At 37.8% G+C, this 24673-nt stretch overlaps 3 protein-coding genes and 1 non-coding gene across 6 annotated transcripts; 2 read left to right on the top strand and 2 right to left on the bottom strand.

The window, feature by feature from the left end:
• Positions 1 to 911: 911 nt before the first annotated feature.
• Positions 912 to 14364, top strand: LOC112748297 (uncharacterized). The gene is made up of 7 exons (XM_025796520.1): positions 912 to 1168; positions 1285 to 1913; positions 12922 to 13019; positions 13134 to 13335; positions 13648 to 13852; positions 13938 to 14104; positions 14216 to 14364. Exons 1-7 carry the CDS (start codon positions 912 to 914, stop codon positions 14362 to 14364), a joined length of 1707 nt encoding a protein of 568 aa, XP_025652305.1.
• On the bottom strand, positions 6029 to 6136 carry LOC112753510 (small nucleolar RNA R71). Its single transcript, XR_003177895.1, has one exon. It is a non-coding gene; the product is annotated as a small nucleolar RNA R71 (small nucleolar RNA).
• A 1847-nt stretch (positions 14365 to 16211) lies between the features above and the next one.
• On the top strand, positions 16212 to 19819 carry LOC112750168 (ultraviolet-B receptor UVR8). 2 transcript variants are annotated; one of them, XM_025798744.3, is made up of 8 exons: positions 16212 to 17197; positions 17269 to 17424; positions 17503 to 17661; positions 17751 to 17918; positions 18413 to 18544; positions 18641 to 18727; positions 19205 to 19300; positions 19539 to 19819. In XM_025798744.3, exons 1-8 carry the CDS (start codon positions 17026 to 17028, stop codon positions 19709 to 19711), a joined length of 1143 nt encoding a protein of 380 aa, XP_025654529.1. In that variant the 5' UTR covers positions 16212 to 17025; the 3' UTR covers positions 19712 to 19819. The 2 variants fall into 2 exon arrangements, with proteins under 2 accessions (XP_025654529.1, XP_025654531.1); XM_025798746.3 differs by having other exon boundaries at positions 16225 to 17197; positions 18647 to 18727.
• Positions 19820 to 20137: 318 nt separating this feature from the next.
• LOC112750167 (protein PTST homolog 2, chloroplastic) lies at positions 20138 to 24522 on the bottom strand. 2 transcript variants are annotated; one of them, XM_025798742.3, is made up of 7 exons: positions 23497 to 24522; positions 22493 to 22773; positions 22230 to 22420; positions 21442 to 21587; positions 21216 to 21363; positions 20618 to 20686; positions 20138 to 20538 (listed from the first exon to the last, which is right to left on the bottom strand). In XM_025798742.3, the coding sequence occupies exons 1-7, from the start codon at positions 24018 to 24020 to the stop codon at positions 20437 to 20439; spliced, it is 1461 nt and encodes a 486-aa protein (XP_025654527.1). In that variant the 5' UTR covers positions 24021 to 24522; the 3' UTR covers positions 20138 to 20436. The 2 variants fall into 2 exon arrangements, with proteins under 2 accessions (XP_025654527.1, XP_025654528.1); XM_025798743.3 differs by having other exon boundaries at positions 21478 to 21587; positions 23497 to 24516.
• Between the last annotated feature and the right edge of the window lie 151 nt (positions 24523 to 24673).

The following is a 24673-nucleotide window of genomic DNA, read 5'->3' as shown; positions in this document are numbered from 1 at the left end:
AGGTTGAACCGGCCGGTTTTAATAAAAACCGAAAAACCGGCGGTTTCTGGTTAACTGACCGGTTCGGAAATTTTTTTTTAATTCCTTTTCCAAAACGACGTCGTTTTGGTTTATTTTTTTTTTTTAAAAAAAGAAAAGCCCTACGCCCCAGCCCCAAACCCCACCACCAATTTCCACTTTCCACATTTCTGATTTCCCCCCAACCCTAACGGCGCCTAACCCTCTCCGCCTCACCTCACTCTTTTACGATGTCACCCAGCCGCCAGCCGCCTGCCGTCATCCTCTTCGTCTCACCGCCGGCCTGATCTCTGAAGGAACTAAGGAAGCAGGAACAGCCGAACAGAACAGAGCCGCGGGTGTCCATCATCGCCGTCGTCGTTGCCCCACCGTCGCCGTCGCCGTCGCCCTTGCTGCGCCGTCGAACTCGCCCTTGCTGCGCCGTCGAACTCGCCCTTGCTTCGCTCTTCTGTTCTGTAGTCTTGCTGTTACAGTGTTATGAATATGCTTGTTGAAATTTCTGGGATAAATATGCTTGTTGAAAGCTTGAATCTATGAAATATGAATTATGTTGTTTTGTTGATTTGTTCTGTGTTTTACATGCTTGTTAAAAACTTGAAAATTTGTTGTTTTGTTGATTTGTTCTGGAAATATGAAATATGAATTATATGCTTGAATCTATGAAATATGAATATGCTTGTCTTGTTGAATAGGAAATTTAACTATTTAAGATTGCTTGTTGACTAATGCTTGTCTAGGTCTCTAGGATGAATATGCTTGTGCTGTGAATTTAACTATTTAAGCCTTTAAGGTTGCTGTCTTGCTGAATAGGGAATACCGGAATAGGAACTAGGAAATTTAGGATTGCTATTGTTTTATAATTTTGCGGTTTTGCTACTCCATATTCTTTTAGAATGGCTTCTGCGAATACACCATCAGAAACACCATCTTCGCAAGAACAAGGATCAACTCCTGATGCATCAATCGGAACCCAAAAAAACAATAATAGAGCAAAAACCGATCATGCATGGGGTCATTGTAAACAAGTTGTGGAGTCTGGAAAAACAATTCTGCTATGCATATATTGTGAGAAGCTTATTAGGGGTGGAGGAATTCATTGGTTTAAGCTTCATTTGGCTGGAAAAGGAGGAGATGTTGAGCTTGTCGAAAGGTGCCAGCTGCAGCGAGACACCAATTCCATGAAAGTATTGAAGAGCTTCGAAGCAAGAAAAGAAAAACTCAAGAACAATATGCCAAAAGTTATAATGCTTGTGATGATGTTGAAAGAGAATTTGACGAGATCGAACGTAATGAGATGCAACAACAACAAAAATCCAGGGTTCCAACACCTAACTCTAGAAAAGGAAAACAAGTCAAAGGTTTACAATTCTATTTTCCATCGGCAACAACACCCGGAGCTCAACCAACTATCAAAAGCATTCTTCAAAGCAAAGAAATTGTGGAGAAGTGTGATATTGCTATTGCGAAATGGATGGTGGATGCCTCTGTTCCATTTAATGCGGTTGATTCAGCTTACTATCAGCCAATGATTGATGCTATTGCAAGCATGGGTGCAGGGTATAAAGGGCCAAGTTATCCAAGAGTCCGTGGGTATTTGTTGAGTAAATTAGTTGAGGATATGAGGAAAATGGTTGATAGTTATCGTGAGATTTGGAAGCAAACTGGATGCACTATTATGGCCGATGGATGGACTGATCGTTGTAGGCATACTTTGATTAAATTTTTAGTTTATTGTCCTAAAGGAACTGTTTTTCTAAAGTCGATTGATGCTTCTAATATCTCAAAAACTGCTGAAAATTTGTTTAAGTTGTTTAGGGATGTTGTATTGTTTGTTGGTCCTGAAAATGTTGTGCATATTGTAACGGACAATGCTGCAAACTATGTTGCTGCGGGAAGTGATGAGCAGATAATTTATACGCTTTTTGGCATTATTTTTAGTATATTTTTAGTAGAATCTAGTTACTTTTAGGGATGTTTTTATTAGTTTTTATGTTAAATTCACATTTCTGGACTTTACTATAAGTTTGTGTGTTTTTCTGTGATTTCAGATATTTTCTGGCTGAATTTGAGGGACTTGAGCAAAAATCAGATTCAGAGGTTGAAGAAGGACTGCTGATGCTGTTGGATTCTGACCTCCCTGCACTCAAAGTGGATTTTCTGGAACTACAGAACTCAAAATGGCGCGCTTCCAATTGCGTTGGAAAGTAAACATCCAGGGATTTCCAGCAATATATAATAGTTCATACTTTGGCCGAGTTTAGATGACACAAAAGGGCATTGAACGCCAGTTCTACGCTGCAGTCTGGAGTTAAACGCCAGAAACACGTTATGAACCAGAGTTGAACGCCAGAAACACGTTACAACCTGGCGTTCAACTCCAGAAAGAGCCTCTGCACGTGTAACATTCAAGCTCAGCCCAAGCACACACCAAGTGGGCCCCGGAAGTGGATTTATGCATCAATTACTTACTTCTGTAAACCCTAGTAACTAGTTTAGTATAAATAAGACTTTTTACTATTGTATTTGACATCTTGGGACGTCTAGTTCTTAGATCATGGAGGCTGGCCATTCGGCCATGCCTGAACCTTTCACTTATGTATTTTTAATGGTAGAGTTTCTACACTCCATAGATTAAGGTGTGGAGCTCTGCTGTTCCTCATGAATTAATGCAAAGTACTACTGTTTTTCTATTCAATTCAACTTATTCCGCTTCTAAGATATTCATTCGCACTTCAACATGAATGTGATGAACGTGACAATCATCATCATTCCCCCACGAACGCGTGCCTGACAACCACTTCCATTCCACCTTAGATTGGATGATTATCTCTTGGATCTCTTAATCAGAATCTTCGTGGTATAAGCTAGATTGATGGCGGCATTCATGAGAATCCGGAAAGTCTAAACCTTGTCTGTGGTATTCCGAGTAGGATTCTGGGATTGAATGACTGTGACGAACTTCAAACTCGCGAGTGCTGGGCGTAGTGACAGACGCAAAAGGAGGGTGAATCCTATTCCAGTATGATCGAGAACCTCAGATGATTAGCCGTGCCGTGACAGAGCATTTGGACCATTTTCACAAGAGGATGGGATGCAGCCATTGACCACGGTGATGCCTCCAGATGATTAGCCATGCAGTGACAGCGCATCAGACCATTTTCACAGGGAGGATGAAAAGTAGCCATTGACAATGGTGATGTCCTTACATAAAGCCAACCATGGAAAGGAGTAAGATTGATTGGATGATGACAGCAGGAAAGCAGAAGTTTAGAGGAACGAACGCATCTCCATATACTTACCTGAAATTCTCACCAATGATATACATAAGTATTTCTATCTTTATTTTCTGTCTATTTATTATTTATTTATGAAAACTCTATAATCAATTATTATCTGCCTGACTGAGATTTACAAGATGACCATAGCTTGCTTCATACCAACAATCTCCGTGGGATCGACCCTTACTCACGTAAGGTTTTATTACTTGGACGACCCAGTGCACTTACTGGTTAGTTGTATCAAAGTTGTGAATGAAAAACGATTTATTAAGACGTGCGTACAGAGTTTTTGGCGCCGTTGCCTGAGATCACAATTTCGTGCACCAAGTTTTTGGCGCCGTTGCCGGGGATTGTTCGAGTTTGGACAACTGACGGTTCATCTTGTTGCTCAGATTAGGTAATTTTCTTTTTGTTTTATTTTCAAAAAATTTTTCAAAAATCTTTCAAAAAAATTTATCATCTGTTTTCAAAAATTATTCTAAAATTTTTAAGAATGAATTCTAGTGTTTCATGAAGCATGTTGAAGCCTGACTGGCTGTAAAGCCATGTCTAAATTTATTTGGACTGGGGCTTCCAACCCAACATTATCAAGAGCAAGCTAGTTGTTGCTAATCCACCTGCTGCTGTTCCTGATCCAAAAGATTTACATGCTAAAGCTTGACTGGCTATTAAGCCATGTCTAACCCTCAGATTGGAGCTTTAGACTAAGAGTGCAAGATACCTGGAATTCATATTAAAAATTTTGGAATCCTTATTTTTTCTTTTTTCACATTAATTTTCGAAAAATCTCAAAAAAAAAATTTATAAAATCATAAAAATAAAAAATATTTTGTATTTCTTGTTTGAGTCTTGAGTCAATTTCAAGTTTGGTGTCAATTGCATACTCATCTTGCATTTTTTTTCGAAAATTGCATTCATGCATTGCATTCATCATGATCTTCAAGTTGTTCTTGGCCAGTCTTCTTGTTTGATCTTCATATTTTCTTGTTTTGTGCCTTTTCTTGTTTTTCATATGCATTCTTGAATTCATAGTGTCTGAACATGAAAGATTTCTAAGTTTGGTGTCTTGCATGTTTTCTTTGCATATAAAAATTTTCAAAAATATGTTCTTGATGTTCATCATGATCTTCAAAGTGTTCTTGGTGTTCATCTTGACATTCATAGCATTCTTGCATGCATTCATTGTTTCGATCCAAAATTTTCATGCATTGAGTCTTTTTCATGTTTTTCTCTCTCATCATTAAAAATTCAAAAATCAAAAAAATATCTTTCCCTTTTTCACTCATAAATTTCAAAAATTTGAGTTGACTTTTTCAAAACTTTAAAAAAAAAAAACTTAGTTGTTTCTTATGAGTCAAATCAAATTTTCAATTTAAAAATCTTATCTTTTTCAAAATCTTTTTCAAAAATCAAATCTTTTTCAATTTTCTTAGTTATTTTCGAAAATTTTAAAAATATTTTTCAAAAATCTTTTTCTTATCTTTATCACATAATTTTCGAAAATAACATCATCAATTAATGTTTTGATTCAAAAATTTCAAGCTTGTTACTTGCTTGTTAAGAAAGATTCAAACTTTAAGTTCTAGAATCATATCTTGTGATTTCTTGTGAATCAAGTCATTAATTGTGATTTTAAAAATCAAATCCTTTTCAAAAATAATTTCAATCATATCTTTTCAAAAATATATTTTTATCTTATCTTTTTCAAAATCATATCTTTTTCAAAAATTTGATTTTAAAATATCTTTTCTAACTTCCTATCTTCTTATCTTTTCAAAATTGATTTTCAAATTTGTTTCAACTAACTAACTAACTTTTTGTTTGTTTCTTATCTTTTTCAAAACTACCTAACGAACCCTCTCTCTCTAATTTTCGAAAATATCTCCCTCTTTTTCAAAAATTCTTTTTAATTAACTAATTGATTCAAAATTCAATTTTAATTTATTTCTTCTTTTAATTTTCGAAAATCACTAACCATTTTTCAAAAATAATTTTCGAAAATTCTCTTTCTCTCTCATCTCCTTCTATTTATTTATTCATCTACTAACACTTCTCTTCATCTCACATCTCTGCTCTCCTCACCCTCGTGTTTCTTTCCGTACATTACATTCTTTTCTCCTTCTTTTCTTCTACTCACACAGGGACCTCTATACTGTGGTAAAAAGGATCCCTATTATTATTTTTCTGTTTCTTCTTTTTCATATGAGCAGGAGCAAGGACAAGAATATATTTGTTGAAGCAGATCCAGAATCTGAAAGGACTCTAAAGAGGAAACTAAGAGAAGCTAAATTACAACAATCCAGCAAGCACCTTTCAGAAATTTTCGAACAAGAAGAGGAGATGGCAGCCGAAAATAATAATGCAAGGAGGATGCTTGGTGACTTTACTGCACCTAATTCCAATTTACATGGAAGAAGCATCTCCATCCCTACCATTGGAGCAAACAATTTTGAGATGAAACCTCAATTAGTTTCTCTGATGCAGCAGAACTACAAGTTTTATGGACTTACATCTGAAGATCCTTTTCAGTTCTTAACTGAATTCTTGCAGATCTGTGATACTGTTAAGACTAATGGAGTAGATCCTGAAGTCTACAGGCTCATGCTTTTCCCCTTTGCTGTAAGAGACAGAGCTAGAGTGTGGTTGGACTCTCAACCCAAAGAAGCCTGAACTCTTGGGATAAGCTGGTCACAGCTTTCTTAGCCAAGTTCTTTCCTCCTCAAAAGCTTAGTAAGCTTAGAGTGGATGTTCAAACCTTCAGACAGAAAGAAGGTGAATCCCTCTATGAAGCTTGGGAGAGATACAAGCAACTGACCAAAAAGTGTCTTTCTGACATGCTTTCAGAATGGACCATCCTGGATATATTCTATGATGGTCTGTCTGAATTAGCTAAGATGTCATTGGATACTTCTGCAGGTGGATCCATTCACCTAAAGAAAATACCTGCAGAAGCTCAAGAACTCATTGACATGGTTGCTAACAACCAGTTCATGTACACTTCTGAGAGGAATCCTGTGAGTAATGGGACGCCTCAGAAGAAGGGAGTTCTTGAAATTGATACTCTGAATGCCATATTGGCTCAGAATAAAATATTGACTCAGCAAGTCAATATGATTTCTCAGAGTCTGAATGGAATGCAAGCTGCATCCAACAGTACTCAAGAGGCGCCTTCTGAAGAAGAGGCCTATGATCCTGAAAATTCTGCAATAGCAGAGGTAAATTACATGGGTGAACCATATGGAAACACCTATAATCCCTCATGGAGAAATCACCCAAATCTCTCATGGAAGGATAAAAAACCTCAACAAGGCTTTAATAATGGTGGAAGAAACAGGTTTAACAATAGTAAACCTTTTCCATCATCCACTCAGCAACAGACAAAGAACTCTGAACAAAATACCTCTAATTTAGCAAACTTAGTCTCTGATCTATCTAAGGCCACTGTAAGTTTCATGAATAAAACAAGGTCCTCCATTAGAAATTTGGAGGCACAAGTGGGCCAGCTGAGTAAAAGGATCACTGAAATCCCTCCTAGTACTCTCCCAAGCAATACAGAAGAAAATCCAAAAGGAGAGTGCAAGGCCATTGATATAACCATCATGGCCGAATCCAAAGAGGAAGGGGAGGACGTGAATCCCAAGGAGGAAGACCTCCTGGGACGTCCAGTGATCAATAAGGAGTTTTCTTTTGAGGAACCAAATGAATCTGAGGCTCATCTAGAGACCATAGAGATTCCATTAAACCTCCTTATGCCATTCATGAGCTCTGATGAGTATTCCTCTTCTGAAGAGAATGAGGATGTTACTAAGGAGCAAGTTACCAAGTACCTTGGTGCAATCATGAAGCTGAATGCCAAATTATTTGGTATTGAGACTTGGGAAGATGAACCTCCCTTGTTCACCAATGAACTAAGTGATATGGATCAACTGACATTGCCTCAGAAGAAACAGGATCCTGGAAAGTTCCTAATACCTTGTACCATAGGCACCATGATCTTTGAAAAGGCTCTGTGTGACCTTGGTTCAGGGATAAACCTCATGCCCCTCTCTGTAATAGAGAAACTGGAAATCTTTGGGGTGCAAGCTGCTAAAATCTCATTAGAGATGGCAGACAATTCAAGAAAACAGGCTTATGGACAAGTAGAGGACGTGTTAGTAAAGGTTGAAGGCCTTTACATCCCTGCTGATTTCATAGTCCTAGATACTGGGAAGGATGAGGATGAATCCATCATCCTTGGAAGACCCTTCCTAGCCAAAGCAAGAGCTGTGATTGATGTTGACAGAGGCGAACTAGTCCTTCAATTGAATGAGGACTCCCTTGTGTTTAAAACTCAAGGTCATCCTTCTGTAAACATGGAAAAGAGGCAGAGTAAGCTTCTCTCAAAACAGAGTCAACCAGAGCCCCCACAATCAAACTCTAAGTTTGGTGTTGGGAGGCCACAACCAAACTCTAAGTTTGGTGTTGAACTCCCATATCCAAACTCTAAGTTTGGTGTTGGGGAGTCTCAACAATGCTCTGAACATCTCTGAGGCTCCATGAGAGCCCACTGTCAAGCTATTGACATTAAAGAAGCGCTTGTTGGGAGGCAACCCAATTCTTATTTATCTAATTTTATTTTTATTGTTATTTCATGTTTTATTAGGTTCATGATCATGTGGAGTCACAAAATAAATATAAAACTTGAAAATGGAATCAAAAACAGCAGAAGAAAAATCACACCCTGGAGGAGGATCTTACTGGCGTTTAAACGCCAGTAAGGAGCATCTGGCTGGCGTTCAACGCCAGAACAGAGCATGGATCTGGCGTTGAATGCCAGAAACAAGCAGCATCCTAGCGTCCAGATGCCAGAAATGCGCAGTGAAGAAGAGCTGGCGCTGAACGCCAGAAACAAGCATCTGGCTGGCGTTCAACGCCAGAAATATGCTGCATCTGGGCGTTGAACGCCCAGAACAAGCATCAATTCAGTGTTTAAATGCCAGAATTGCATGCAAAGGCATTTTACATGCCTAATGGGTGCAGGGATACAAATCCTTGACACCTCAGGATCTGTGGACCCCACAGGATCAACTCAGCATCTGTGGACCCCACAGGATCCCCACCTACCTCCACTCACTCTCTTCCCTCTTCTCAATGTTCATCCTCTCTTCCCAATAAACACTCTTCCCCAAAACTCTTCACCAATCACCTCAATCTCTCTTCCCTATCACCACTTCACCACTCACATCATCCACTCTTCCCCATAAACCTACCTCATAAACTCCACCTAACTTCAAAATTCAAAATCAATTTCCCACCCAAAACCCACCCTTATGGCCGAACCTTACCCCCCTCCCTTCCCTATATATAGCCCTCCATTCTTCCTCATTTTCACACCACACAACCCTCTCTTCTCTTTTTGGCCGAATACACCTTTCCCTCCTCTCCTCCATATTTTCTTCTTCTTCTTCATCTATTCTTTCTTCTCTTGTTCGAGGGTGAGCAAAATTCTAAGTTTGGTGTGGTAAAAGCATAAGCTTTTTGTTTTTCCATTACCATTGATGGCACCCAAGACCGGAGAATCCTCTAGAAAAGGAAAAGGGAAGACAAAAGCTTCCACCTCCGAGTCATGGGAGATGGAAAGATTCATCTCTAAAGCTCATCAAGACCACTTCTATGATGTTGTGGCCAAGAAGAAGGTGATCCCCGAGGTCCCTTTCAAACTCAAGAGAAATGAGTATCCGGAGATCCGACATGAGATCCATAGAAGAGGTTGGGAAGTTCTAACAAACCCCATCCAACAAGTCGGAACTCTAATGGTTCAAGAGTTCTATGCTAATGCATGGATCACAAGGAACCATGATCAAAGTAAGATCCCGAACCCAAAGAATTATCTCACCATGGTTCGGGGGAATTACTTAGATTTTAGTCCGAAAAATGTAAGGTTGGCATTCAACTTGCCAATGATGGAAGAGAACGCACGCCCCTACATAAGGAGAGTCAACTTTGATCAAAGGTTGGACCAAGTCCTCATGAACATATGTGTGGAAGAAGCTCAATGGAAGATTGACTCAAAAGGCAAACCGGTTCAACTGAGAAGACTGGACCTTAAGCCTGTAGCTAGAGGATGGTTGGAGTTCATTCAACGCTCAATCATTCCCACTAGCAACCGGTCTGAAGTTACTATTGACCGGGCCATCATGATCCATAGCATCATGATTGGAGAAGAGGTGGAGGTTCATGAGATTATACCTCAAGAACTCTACAAGGTGGCTAACAAGTCCTCCACTATGGCAAGGTTAGCTTTTCCTCACCTCATTTTCCATCTATGCAATTCGGATGGGATTGACATAGAAGGAGACATTCCCATTGAGGAAGAGAAGCCCATCACTAAGAAAAGGATGGAGCAAACAAGAGAGCCCATTCATAGAGCTCAAGAGACGCATGAAGCTCATCACCATGAGATCCCAGAGATGCCTCAAATGCATTTTCCTCCACAAAACTATTGGGAGCAAATCAACACCTCCCTAGGAGAATTAAGTTCCAACATGGGACAATTAAGGGTGGAACATCAAGAGTACTCCATCATCCTTCATGAAATTAGAAAAGATCAAAAAGCAATGAGAGAGGAGCAACAAAGGCATGGAAGAGACATAGAAGAGCTCAAGGACATCATTGGTTCCTCAAGAAGGAAACGCCACCATCACTAAGGTGGATTCATTTCTTGTTCTTACATTCTTTGTTTTTCGTTTTCTTTATGTTAAGTCTTATCCATGTTTGTGTCTTATTACATGATCATTAGTCTTTAGTAACTTTGTCTTAAAGTTATGAATGTCCTATGAATCCATCACCTCTCTTAAATGAAAACTGTTTTAATTCAAAAGAACAAGAAGTACATGAGTTTCGAATTTATCCTTGAACTTAGTTTAATTATATTGATGTGGTGACAATGCTTCTTGTTTTCTGAATGAATGCCTGAACAGTGCATATGTCTTTTGAAGTTGTTGTTTTAGAATGTTAAATATGTTGGCTCTTGAAAGAATGATAACAAGGAGACATGTTATTTGATAATCTGAAAAATCATAAAAATGATTCTTGAAGCAAGAAAAAGCAGCAAAGAACAAAGCTTGCAGAAAAAAAAAGCGAAAAAAAATAAAAAGAAAAAGCAAGCAAAAAAAGCCAAAAGCTCTTAAAACCAAGAGGCAAGAGCAAAAAGCCAGTAACCCTTAAAACCAAAAGGCAAGGGTAATAAAAAGGATCCCAAGGCTTTGAGCATCAGTGGATAGGAGGGCCTAAAGGAATAAAATCCTGGCCTAAGCGGCTAAACCAAGCTGTCCCTAACCATGTGCTTGTGGCGTGAAGGTGTCAAGTGAAAACTTGAGACTGAGCGGTTAAAGTCAAGGTCTAAAGCAAAAAAAGAGTGTGCTTAAGAACCCTGGACACCTCTAATTGGGGACTTTAGCAAAGCTGAGTCACAATCTGAAAAGGTTCAGCCAATTATGTGTCTATGGCATTTATGTATCCGGTGGTAATACTGGAAAATAAAGTGCTTAGGGCCACGGCCAAGACTCATAAAGTAGCTGTGTTCAAGAATCAACATACTGAACTAGGAGAATCAATAACACTATCTAAACTCTGAGTTCCTATAGATGCCAATCATTCTGAACTTCAATGGATAAAGTGAGATGCCAAAACTATTCAAGAGGCAAAAAGCTACAAGTCCCGCTCATCTGATTGGAGCTATATTTCATTGATAGTTTGGACTTTATAGTATATTCTCTTCTTTTTATCCTATTTGATTTTCAGTTGCTTGGGGACAAGCAACAATTTAAGTTTGGTGTTGTGATGAGCGGATAATTTATATGCTTTTTGGCATTATTTTTAGTATGTTTTTAGTAGAATCTAATTACTTTTAGGGATGTTTTTATTAGTTTTTATGTTAAATTCACATTTCTGGACTTTACTATGAGTTTGTGTATTTTTCTGTGATTTCAGGTATTTTCTGGCTGAAATTGAGGGACTTGAGCAAAAATCAGATTTAGAGGTTGAAGAAGGACTGCTGATGCTGTTGGATTCTGACCTCCCTGCACTCAAAGTGGATTTTCTGGAGCTACAAAACTCAAAATGGCGCGCTTCCAATTGCGTTGGAAAGTAGACATCCAGGGCTTTCCAGCAATATATAATAGTTCATACTTTGGCCGAGTTTAGACGATACAAAAGGGCATTGAACGCCAGTTCTACGCTGCAGTCTAGAGTTAAACGCCAGAAACACGTTATGAACCAGAGTTGAACGCCAGAAATACGTTACAACCTGGCGTTCAACTCCAGAAAGAGCCTCTGCACGTGTAACATTCAAGCTCAGCCCAAGCACACACCAAGTGGGCCCCGGAAGTGGATTTATGCATCAATTACTTACTTCTGTAAACCCTAGTAACTAGTTTAGTATAAATAGGACTTTTTACTATTGTATTTGACATCTTGGGACGTCTAGTTCTTAGATCATGGAGGCTGGCCATTCGGCCATGCCTGAACCTTTCACTTATGTATTTTTAATGGTAGAGTTTCTACACTCCATAGATTAAGGTGTGGAGCTCTGCTGTTCCTCATGAATTAATGCAAAGTACTACTATTTTTCTATTCAATTCAACTTATTCCGCTTCTAAGATATTCATTCGCACTTCAACATGAATGTGATGAACGTGACAATCATCATCATTCCCCCACGAACGCGTGCCTGACAACCACTTCCGTTCCACCTTAGATTGGATGATTATCTCTTGGATCTCTTAATCAGAATCTTCGTGGTATAAGCTAGATTGATGGCGGCATTCATGAGAATCCGGAAAGTCTAAACCTTGTCTGTGGTATTTCGAGTAGGATTCTGGGATTGAATGACTGTGACGAACTTCAAACTCGCGAGTGCTGGGCGTAGTGACAGACGCAAAAGGAGGGTGAATCCTATTCCAGTATGATCGAGAACATAAGATGATTAGCCGTGCCGTGATAGAGAATTTGGACCATTTTCACAGAGAGGATGAAAAGTAGCCATTGACAATGGTGATGTCCTTACATAAAGCCAGCCATGGAAAGGAGTAAGATTGATTGGATGAAGACAGCAGGAAAGTAGAAGTTCAGAGGAACGAACGCATCTCCATACACTTACCTGAAATTCTCACCAATGATATACATAAGTATTTCTATCTTTATTTTCTGTCTATTTATTATTTATTTTCGAAAACTCCATAATCAATTATTATCCGCCTGACTGAGATTTACAAGATGACCATAGCTTGCTTCATACCAACAATCTCCGTGGGATCTTACTCACGTAAGGTTTTATTACTTGGATGACCCAGTGCACTTGCTGGTTAGTTGTATCGAAGTTGTGAATGAAAAATGATTTATTAAGACGTGCGTACAGAGTTCTTGGCGCCGTTGCCTGAGATCACAATTTTGTGCACCAGGAAGGTTGTTGGAGGCTGAGTTTCCTAAATTGTATTGGTCCCCTTGTGCAGCTCATTGTGTTAATCTGATGTTTCAAGATATTGGGAAATTGCAAGAATTAGTCAAACTGTGTCACAAGCTTCACTGATCACTAAGTATATCTATAATCATTGCTATCCACTGTTCTTGATGAGAAAGTTTACAGGTGGGCGGGAAATACTTCGTCCAGCTCCAACTCGGTTTGCTACTAATTTCATTGCTTTGCAAAGTATTTTAGCTCAAAAGGATCCTTTGAGAGCTATGGTGACTTCTAAAGAATTTACAAGCTCGGCTTACTCCAAAGAAGCCAAAGCTAAGAAATTCGTGGATTAAGTCTTGGATTCTAAATTTTGGAGTCAATGCACTGATATTGTTAAGCTTACTTTGTCACTTGTTCATGTTTTACGTATTGTGGATAGTGAAGACAGACCTGCCATGGGTTTTCTTTATCAAGCTATTTATAAGGCTAGAGAAGAAATGGTGAAGAGGTTTCAGAAAAGAAAGAAGGTTGTTGATCCTTATTTGAAGATTTTGGATACCCGTTGGGATGCACAACTTAAGAAAAATCTTCATGCCGCTGGTTATTAGTTAAATCCAGCTTTTCGATTTAATGCTGGAGAATTTGAAAAGCACAAAGAAACGATTTCTGGCTTGTTGGATGTCATTGAGAAATATGCTTATGATGATCCTGTATTGAATTCTAAGCTGACAAGTGAGAAGAGGATCTTTAAGAATGCTGAGAAAGATTTTGGAAGACCCTCTGCAATACGTGAATGAACCACTGTTATGCCAGGTGAAATTTCTTCATAAATTTGGTCTTTTACTATTGTGATGTATTTATTATGTGATATTATGATTGTGATAAATTATTTATCTCTTTTTTTATGTTAAGATCAATGGTGGGAATCTTATGGTTGTGGAGCACCAAATTTGCAAAAGTTGGCTATTCGTGTTTTAAGCCAAACTTGTAGCTTTTCATGTTGTGAGCGTAACTGGAGTATTTTTGAACACATTCACTCAAAGAAGAGGAATCGGTTAGAGCATCAAAAACTTAATGATCTTGTTTATGTTCATTACAACTTAAGGTTACAAAAAAGGTACTTTTTTTTATTGTTTTAAGTTGAAAGCATTATTTTAAAATCTTAATCATCACATGAGTAACAAAATATATTAATAACATAGGAACCAAATGAGAAACCAAGTTTATGATCCAATTTGTCTTGATGCATTTGAGGATCATTCGGAATGGATACTGGAAGATTCACCACCATTTTTAACTCCTGAAGAAATTGATGCTTTACGAAATGATCTTGCAAATATGTCTCTTCAATCACCTTTAGATGATTTAGGTATGCTTTTATTTATTTATGAATTTTGATCAACTATGATTTTTGTATGCCTTATAACATATTTTATATTATTTTTTATCTTGATTTGTGAAACATTATCTATAATGCTAGATCAATTGGATTTGGAAGATGATCGAGATGAAGATGGAGCTAATAATTCTGTGAAAAATGCAAATCAAAATGAAACCAATCAGGATGTAGCTCCACATTTGTCAGATGAAGAGCAACTTGCCGACTTCGAAATCACTCCTTGGATTTAGTTTATGAATTGTTATCCATATTGTGTTTAATTAAGATACTAATGTACTAGTACTAACTACTTTCATGTTTATCTTTGAATTAGTTATATTTAGACTTTGAAACTTGGTTATTTTTAAAATGTTGGTGAAGAACTAACGATATGTATTTTGAATTTATTAATTTTATGACTATTTTTAGTATTTTATATTTTTTATTTATGTGAAATCGGTTTTATCGGTTCAACCAGCAGTTTATCGGTTGAACCAATAAACCAGTGAACCAGTAACCTGATCGGTTCGATTACCGGTCCAGTTCTTACAACTATGTTATTTAGTGTGTTGTTCCTCTATATTTTCTCTTAAATGATATATAACATTTAATACCTACATAGAATTACTTTATTGATATAAAAGAGCTTATGATTTTTTAATATAATAAACATAAATCAAGAAGAGTTCTAACATAATAAAAGTATTTTCTAGTCCTTTAAAGATTAAGATAATTTTTAAATTTTTTTATCAATTGTACAACTATTTTGTAATTATACTTCTTTACAAAAAGTTTTTCATTAAGTCTATGTTTTATTTTATGTATTTATTTGTGTTAATTGAAAATGGACAAAGAGATTATATAAACAGAAAAGAGTGGAACAACCATGGAAGTCATCGAAGCAACGTAGTCATCATCAATATTTCTTCTACTATGTTGTCAAGTTCTTCCCTTTCTAAAAAGTTCCAAACTTTCTTACAACATAAAACCAAATATAAGTGGTAACAATGACCCACATATCCATTCAAATGAGGAATCTGTTTCAATTTTAAAACAAATAATACTACACATCTAAGTCCAACTAAGTTAATCTAACATAACAAAAATTAGTTATGACTAATATTAGTCTAAGTTTTATACTTTAACTTAGTTGGATTTTATTCATAAAAAGATTTAGATGTATAACATTATGTAACAGTCCAGACCACCCGCTAGCACGATATTGTCCGCTTTGACACACAAGGCCTCACGGTTTTACCTTTGACAATAGGGATGATAGTCAAAGCCCCCCACACTCACTCGTCAAAACGCTTCATGCTAGGGAGAGGTATCCACACCCTTATAAGGCATGCTTCATTCCCCTCCCCAACCGATGTGGGACCTTAATCCACCCCCACATCGGTTGGAGAGGAGAACGAAACATGTTTTATAAGGGTGTGGATACCTCTCTCTAGCATGACGCATTTTGACGAGTGAGTGTGAGGGACTTCGACTATCATCCTTATCGTCAAAGACAAAATCATGAGGCCTTGTGTGACAAAGCAGACAATATCGTACTAGCGGGTGATTTAGGCTATTACACATTATTCTTTTAAAACATGGTTCAATGGCCATCGAAGTTTCTTGCTATTAACTATTTAAATTTCTTCAAAAGAAGAAAGAAGAGACAACTTGTAAACAATGTCATCTAACTAAGATATAAATTAACAGTGCAAATTACGACGCAAAAATAAAAATAGTGCAGCCATTGAAACACAGTCCTTTTCAAGCTGAATTTGGATATTCTAAATTTTGAATTTTTAGATTAAAAAATAAAATATAATTTATCATCTTTCAATAGTTTCTCTCTCTTGTAGTCTTGTTTACTTTTGGCCCTACCTATAAAATAAATAATAAAAAATAACATTTAATCCTCTAAAATAAAGTTTAAAATTTAAAATATCCAATCAAACTTGCCCCAAATACATAAACCCCTGTTAAACCTTTGCATTTTTTGGGTCATGGTCTATGTCCAACAACAAAGAGACACCCGAACCCGCTAAGCCCCACCCGGCCCTAAAACCACACCTTATCACTGCATAACTGCGAGTATTTCTGCACCGTGTTCTTTTGATGACTACCCTCATACTTGAAACTCGCACTAAAAAGCTCCATACCTGATGTTATTTTCGATAGGACATTGAGGTCTTAACTGTTAGTGAGATTGCCATGAGATTCAAGTCGCCTCCCCAACTAGGCCACAAGACAACGACCTCCGCACTGCTCACAAGTCCACTCCGGTCTCCGTCGCGAACAACGTCCTAAAAGAAGACTCAATTGCAATGTGTGGATATTGCTGAAGCCCTATACAGTATTCCATTCCGCCAATATGAAAAAGCCCATTTTAGCCCAATATACTTCTCACGTGATTAGCACGGATACTCAATGCTTTAATCCTTTAACTAATCCAACCAATGCCTATTGTAACACAACTTGAGGGACAAGCTTTGCAAATTCCCACCTTGCCTGAACACATCAATGAGAGCCATCAAATTGGAATATAGACTATACCACTATAGTCACCTAGTCCTTTAAGAGCCAACTTCAATTTTTCACACAATAGACAAATTCATAAATCAATGTGTAATTTTATTTTATTTTATATTATTTCAAACTTGTTTTAGGTTAAAAGCGCAGTTCCGTTAATTAAGATTATCAAACATTTTATGGTAAATTTCTTCTCTAGTTTTGATAATCCCTAAATTGATCGTTATCCCAAGGTCATTGTGGATAAGTCCATGGGTAAGGGACAAGTGCTCTTTTTAAATACAAAATTTTAAATTTTATTTTATTGTTTACGGTGGAAAAGGTAGTAAAGTAGCAGCAGTTAAAAGGAGAAAGAAACTAAGAAAGTGGGCAAACACAATAGATAGATGGAAGAAGAAGAACGAGTGTGGAGTTGGGGTGCTGGGACGGAGGGGCAGTTGGGTAATTGCAGCCTTGAAGACGAGGTCAGTCCTCAGCTCATTCGCCAACCCCCTCTTTCTGTCTCCAACGTCTCCTCCCTTGCGTGCGGCGCCGCCCACGTCATCGCCATCACCTCCAGTTACGACTCTACCCTCCTTCTCTTGTTTTAATTTCAACAACTTATTTTCTTAATTAACAATGAAGTGTAGGTGGGAAGGTACTTTCATGGGGCAGGGGCAGTTCTGGACAACTAGGCCATGGGGAGTTTGTTAACAACTCCTTGTATCCTAAGCCTGTAACATCACTGGACCCTTACTTCATAACCAATGTCTCTGCTGGTTGGAGTCACTCCGCTTTTGTTTCAGGTTTCTACTCTTCTTATCTCTGTCTTGACTGACTCTTGAGTGTTTGAAAGTAACTAACCATTGTTGTCTTTTCTCAAGATACCGGATGCTTGTTCACTTGCGGCGATGCTTCATTCGGTCAGCTTGGCCATGGCGATTACACATCACGTTGCTCTCCTGCCAAGGTATCATCCTTTGATAATCGCCGTGTTGCCAAGGTAGCATGTGGCATGCGCCATTCCCTCGTTTTGTTGGAAGGTACGCCCGGACACATATACAAGTTACAAATTCGATCTTGAGTTATGTTCTGCTGCCTCTTTTAAGCATCAATCGCAATTATGGTGCAGATTGTTCATCAAATCAAGTTTATGGATTTGGGTCTGGGAAGCGCGGTCAATTGGGTGTCTCCAAAGATAGGGTCAAATCTATTAATCTTCCTCAAGTTGTTAGTGGATTTGAAGATGTTGAGACAGTCGACATTGCTGCAAATGGAGATCATAGTGCTGCAATATCTGGTAAATCCCTAACTTTCTGAATGAGAAAGTCTAAGGGGCCAACACTTTTATTAAAATTGGCCAGCATTTATCCGACAAAAGAAAAGTGAGTTATTCCACACCATTAGATGTAATCTCACACCATTAAAAACACTAATAATGACTAATTGATGGTTACAAATCACAAAACCTGCTGGCCCCTAGCACTCCTCCTTTTTGAATTGCTACAACCATAACCATAATTGTCACCCGGAATCATGGTGGTGGTTGGATGACAAGAAGCAGTGGGGCCTGCGTTTACATCGACGAAGAACAATGTCACCTCATTCTAACAACAAAAGTTTGACAAAATTTCTAGTCGATAAACTAGGTCATCTGATGAAATCAATATAGAAAGATAGTTAACCAAGATGGGTCATTGGCCATCGCATCAGTTTTAGTTTCGTTCATCAATATAGAAAGATATTTTCTAAACTGTGTTAGTTTCGTTCCTTTGTATCTTTTTGTTGCATCAGTTGATGGAAATCTTTACATATGGGGAAGAGGATTCAAGGGCTATGAAGATGCTAATTCTCCTCGACGATTGAACTCTACCTTGAGTTTTACCAAAGTTGCTCTAGGATGGAACCATGCTTTAACTTTGACTGGTATTTCTTGTTACTATCTATTCCAATTCCATGATTTCCTTACTTCTCTTGCTTCCTATTGAAGAAGAGTGCATATTTTGTCAAATTTGTGTATAGCTGCAGGTGAAGTCTATATGATTGGTGGCAACCATCTTGGAGTGCTTAGTAATCATTGGAGTACGAGCTCAGCAAAACAGTTACATGGTAATGCATTTGAGTACCTTGTTCTTGAAGAAACTATAATTACTCTCTTGGTGCACACATACGACATATCTAATCTAATCCTTAAGAATGCAAGTAGTATTGCCATGGTTAGTTCCATGCATGTGTTTGAATCATCTATCTTCGCCAACATCATTGCTAGTTCTAGCCTTAAACATTTTTCCAATAATCAATATTGAATGAGTGAAAAGATGGTAAAGATAAACCTAGTTCACCTTTAGCGAAATAATGTATCTGCAGAACACTCATGGATCTGGAACCCAAAAAAGGCAAGCAACCATTGAAAAGCTTGTAACTTAGTGGGGAAAAAAAATAAAAGGAAAAGAAACAACAGGCATGGCACTGCCTGAATTCATGGGTAAAATTTGATGGTATAAGTAAAAGGTGGAGTTTTATTATGCAAAATGTTGTTTAAGGACATTGCCCTTATCTTTGTTATGCTTTGTCATTCTGTGGTAGATTTAAGAGAAGCCAATATGGAGAAAGTCCCTGGCCTTGATGATACAAAGGTTGTTGATATTGCCGCTGGTGCCGAGCACTCCATTCTTGTCACAGGTAAGATGTTCTTCTCTTGTTCTTAGGCAAGAAAAAGATTGCACTTAAAATTGTGTCGTCTCCTCATCTAAAAGTAGGTTTGGTTTTAGAGTGGAGACCACGATAAAATATGGAAGCAATGCAATAAGTATTGACAATTGGACATAGAATACAATATCAAGAGGTTGATTTTTTTTATACTTTCATTATATTAACATACTGATTTCGTTCTTGTTTTTACTCTTATTCTTTAATTCAGAGAATGGAGAAATAAAGACATGGGGTTGGGGTGAGCATGGTCAACTTGGCCTGGGGGATCCTTGTGACAGGGCCCGTCCTGTTACAGTAAATCTTGGTTATGATATGGATGGAGTTTCCTCTATCAGAGTCTACTGTGGAAGTGGCTTTACCTTTGCTTTAACCAAGCCCTAGATTCTTCTCAGACTTTCATGAGGCTTTCAACTTAACTTGGTTATCCTAAACATTTTCCTTGTAACTCTAGACTTGTGATCTTAATCTAACTGTCAATTTTCTCAAAAATGAAACGAATACCACTGCAACTATAATTTACAGTTACTAACTATAATTATATAATTCATTGATGATAATGCTAGGACTTTGGATAATCAAATTAGCTCTGCAAAGTTGTTGGCCAGTGTTTTCATCACGTTAACTATTTATCTTGAGTAAACATATGTAAACAGGAGATCAAACCCGGCCTCAAAAACATGAATACTTAAGATTCTTTGAACGTGAAACCATGCTTATTTGGATCATTTTCATCTACCACGTATAATCAAAGAGCATGAGAATCACATTATACACAGGGTGTGAAACCACTTAAAGATTACATGAATATGTGGAAAAAGAATTGAATGGGATTAATTTCGACATCAGTCAATATATCCATACGTGTTTGTGTTGCATGTTACACTAAGATGCACTAGTTAAAAGAATCAATGAACTACTCACTACTCTGTACATGAGTGGAAAAAGGAAAATATACTGTCCTAAATGTTTGAAACCACCCCAAACATTTGGTTTTTCCTGTGAAGAAATGAGGAGCAAAAAAGATTTCGGGTACTAGCCTAATGCCTGTGATACTCTTTTCTGATCTACAGATTCTATCTCAGCACAATCGCACACACTATCATACACTAATCAGGAACCACGAGGAGATTGTTCTCATAACCTTTGTCGGTAACAACAATAGGCCGCAGTGGATCAACTTTCCATTCACCATCAACAATGAATTTGATCTGTTACAGAGAATCAAATATTTGAATGCTTGCTATATCTTATCTGGATTGTAAAACAAGTAGTTGAAACACGACTAACCTCGTATTTTCCAGGATATAGCTGCAAGTTCAAAGAAAACATGCCAGTATTTGATTTCTCCATTTTTCTCTGCAATGTAATACTGTTAATTATTGGTGTGTTTTATGCCAAGTGTAAGGATCTAAAATGCCTGAGTCTATACACCAGAACAAAATAAAAATAAAAAAAATCTTTTGCAAAAGTAATCATTGCATCATTAAAATCAGAGACAACTCAAACTTGTAGAATACATCCTCAAAAGGGAAGAACGATGTAGTTTCTTAAGACAGCCTGCAACTGACACATAAACACTAGACAATCAAAACGCAAAATCAGGTGAAAGTAATGATCTAAGAACTCACTAAATTATGTCCACACACTCGCAGCTGTCCTTAATTTCTATTTCTTCTTTCAATAGTATTTTTTTTTTAAAGTAAAACAACCAGGAATCCATTTTCGAGGGGTTCAAGGTTGTGCACAACCCCTCATCCGCATCCACATGCTAGGCATAACATTTTCAAATACACATGGTACTACTTCTCAGGGTCAGATTCATGATGAAACCCATCTTGAGAAAATATTCATTATCTATTAACCAAAATCATGAAAGAGGTCTGACCTGGGTGGACCAACCATCAAAGGATCCTACTAAATATACTTGTGAAGCTGGATTATGCCAAACTACACAAATCATCTTCAGAATTTGCAAGGCTCTGTGAGCATTATTAATCCTCTTCTGCTTCTCTTCAACAATTTTGTGTGCATCCCTGGGAAAACATGGGATTGTCAAGGTTTAGGTAACACACAATATATATAAGACAATGGCTGAGTGGAGTTGAGGATACATTATTGCCAATGACATCTTTCCTTCTAATACTGACAACTTAGCACGTATGGAGCGCAGCCTGTCCTGAGCATTCATTATCTCAGTTTCTTGGAATTCCCAAGCATCGGAATACTTTGCTAGATCATCTGATGAGTTCTTCTGATCCTATAAAAGAATATACAGCACCCAACTCAGTATTAGTTTAGTATCCTGAAGAGAAACTTACATACTAATGCTTTAACTACCCAAAAACTGCTAAAGAAAGAGCAATGATTATTATTATTTTTTTTTGAGGTGGTTTACAATTGACAGCAATGTGTTGGATTCTTCAACAAAAGATAGACCCACTACCGAAAGAAAAATAATAATAATAATAATTTTCATAACAAGTTAACTGGTAACACAGAAAATTTAAGTACATTCACACTGTTTGGTTTGGCTTATAAACAGACTGTGTGTATCCTTTTGTCATTCATTTCCAGCCCAAATTATAAATCGCAGTAATTCTATTTTCCTATCTTTCCTCGTACAAAATATTCAGCTTCTAAGTCTAACTAGTCAACATGCATTAAAAATGGGTACATGAATTTGCTAACCGAAAAGCTACTCCCCTCTACCCAAAAAGCCAAAAAAACAAAAAAAGAAAAAGAAAAAAGGGATCTATAAATTAAGATTGACTACATGGAAAAGAATGGGAGAGGTAAATGAGATTCAAAAGCAGCAGGTATGTAAATCTCATGCTATTTATTTCGTTCTTATGTTGCGGTAATAATAATATACAGCCATGTCCATTAGCTCATTACTCACCATCTGCATTGTAACATAATCAGCTTTAGATCTCAACGAATGAAGTGCAGAGGATAGCTCTGATTCCAGATTCCGGATACGGGATTTGATATCCTTGTGATTTGCATCCCCATCAAGAGAACTGAACCCTGCTTCTCTATTTGCAGGTTCAGCAGAAGACTCCCTAATTTCACTAGGAACAATTTCAGCAGCTGTATATGATCATACAGATATCAGTTGATCCTGTCCAGATTAAGAAACAACCTGAAAATAAAATACATTACCTTCAAAATCTACATTTGAAGAACCATTCCTCTGGATAATCCAACTTCTCCATGTGTCAGGCTCAAGGGAGTTTCTTAAATTTTCACTGCCTAATTGAGATCTGTGCTGATCATGTTTGATCAAACCACCATGAAGAGTACTTACTGTATTTTTATCTTCACTGTTTCTGGAAGGATCACTTTCATCTTTCTCTGTTAACCCAAGTCCAAAGGAATTACTTCTCTGTCTCTCCAGCCGATTCAATATACCCTCAATGCCTGACTCCTCAACTTCGATATCCCTGTTAAACAGAAGTTCGCATTCAAAAATAGTTCTCGTACACTTACCATTAGAACAAAAGCCATAACTGATGACACGGCAACTTATTTCTTTAGAATTTCTTAGAGGATGGCACCCGTTCAGGGCACTGAGTCAGCATGTTAAACTCCTCAAATCCTAATGGTAAGACTAGCCAAATAAAGCCAAACGTTCAACTCCAATATCATCTGCGGCATTGAACCCATGATTTTGTTTTGATATAATTTGATGGATCAAATGCTTACTCCCACGTCAAAATTATAGCCAATAGATATGGCGTGACTAGTTCCCAAAATTTTTTCAAAGTCACCATCTATCTAGAAGAGCTGCCACCTATTCTTGGGCAACAACAACCGCAATGTTAAAAGTATCTAATTCTACCATTTGCAGTCCACATGGGACTGCTCCCTGGCAGCTCTTACCGTCTCAAATCTAAGAAACTAAACTGAGGCACTAGCTCATAACTGCGGGAACAATGAAAGCATAGATAAAATGTTCCAAATTTGAAAACTTTAGAACTCTTCTTAGGTCCGTTAAACCATTCAGGCAAAAACTTCCAAGGGAAAAGAAACCCAAAACAAACACAAGAAAACAAAAAAAATACGGCAAACTAGTGATAATGATAATAATGAGGGTAGGTCCAACATTATAGCAAGATTCTCAATCCAAAAAAAAAAAAAGGAGACATCTTAAAGGAGATTCTCACATTGATTTGGCTTGCTGGCAAGAGTTATCGTCATCAGAAGAGGAAGAAAACCCAGAAGCCCTTGATGCTTGACCATGAATCTCAGCAACAGAAGCACCATCAAAATCGTAACTTTCACGTGACCCACGATCCAAATCCCAGCCATAAACAAGATAGCATTCTTTGGTAACAATGGCATCAACCAAATCAACCCTCCCAGAAGCCACCAGCTCCTCCCTCGTCGGAAATGCTGATGGTTTCTTGGAGCTCCGCATGAACTCAAGAATCTCCGCTTCCAGCGGAGAGAACACTTCCTCTTCGGCCCCACCCAAGTCCTCCTTGCAGCAAAGACCCTTCCTCCCTTTTTTCTTCCTCAGTGATTTCTCCTCCTCCACGTGGAGCTGCACCTGGAGCCTCTTGGCGGTGGTGTACCGGAAGGAGAAGATGAAGGGAGGAGTTAACTGAAAGAGGGTGTGGCGGTGGCGGTGGGGAAAGAAATGGAAAGAAAGGGAAGAAAAAGAGGGTGCGGTGGTGAGGGAGTGCATGATTCAGGCATTTCGTCGAACAGCTAGAGTGTGTTCAAGAAATGAGAGAAGACAAACAAAAACGCGCGAGAGAAAGGGGGGAAGTTCTCGTTTTGTCAGAGTGGGAGAAGCAATTGTTGAATTCTGTTCTGAGCTGCCGATTTCTTGGTGAGAAAATTGAGGCTCTGCTATGCGAGCTTAGAACAAGAGAAAAGTGAAATTTGCATTGGTGGGAAATCTGCTTATTTCAAAGGCTGAAGATGCAGCCATATGTAGCATAACAAACTCTGCTACAAGATCCAAACTAACTAACTAACCAATGCAATATTCTCTCCAGCTACCTCCTAATTACTCTCTCCCTCTCTAACAAACTCATTCACGAGCTGCTGGCCTCAAACGATGGGTTGAAGACGGTAGAAAAAGGACGGATCAACACAACGTATACTTTGCATAATTTAATACTAAAAAGTATCTTTTTTCAATTTTAGAGAACAAATTAAATTGGTATTAAAATTTGAAGATTAAATTGAGTATTACGCTCTAAATTATTTTAAGTAATCAAAACGTCGACGCACCTCGTCACTAAAAAAATAGAGTAATTATTCAAATTAATCTCTAATGATTTTAAAAGTAGGTATTTTAATTCTTAAGAAAAATTAATATGTAGATCAATT

This window comes from Arachis hypogaea, chromosome 15 (assembly GCF_003086295.3).
Source record: "Arachis hypogaea cultivar Tifrunner chromosome 15, arahy.Tifrunner.gnm2.J5K5, whole genome shotgun sequence".
NCBI lineage: Eukaryota > Viridiplantae > Streptophyta > Magnoliopsida > Fabales > Fabaceae > Arachis > Arachis hypogaea.
This window is presented reverse-complemented; position numbering and strand designations above follow the sequence as displayed.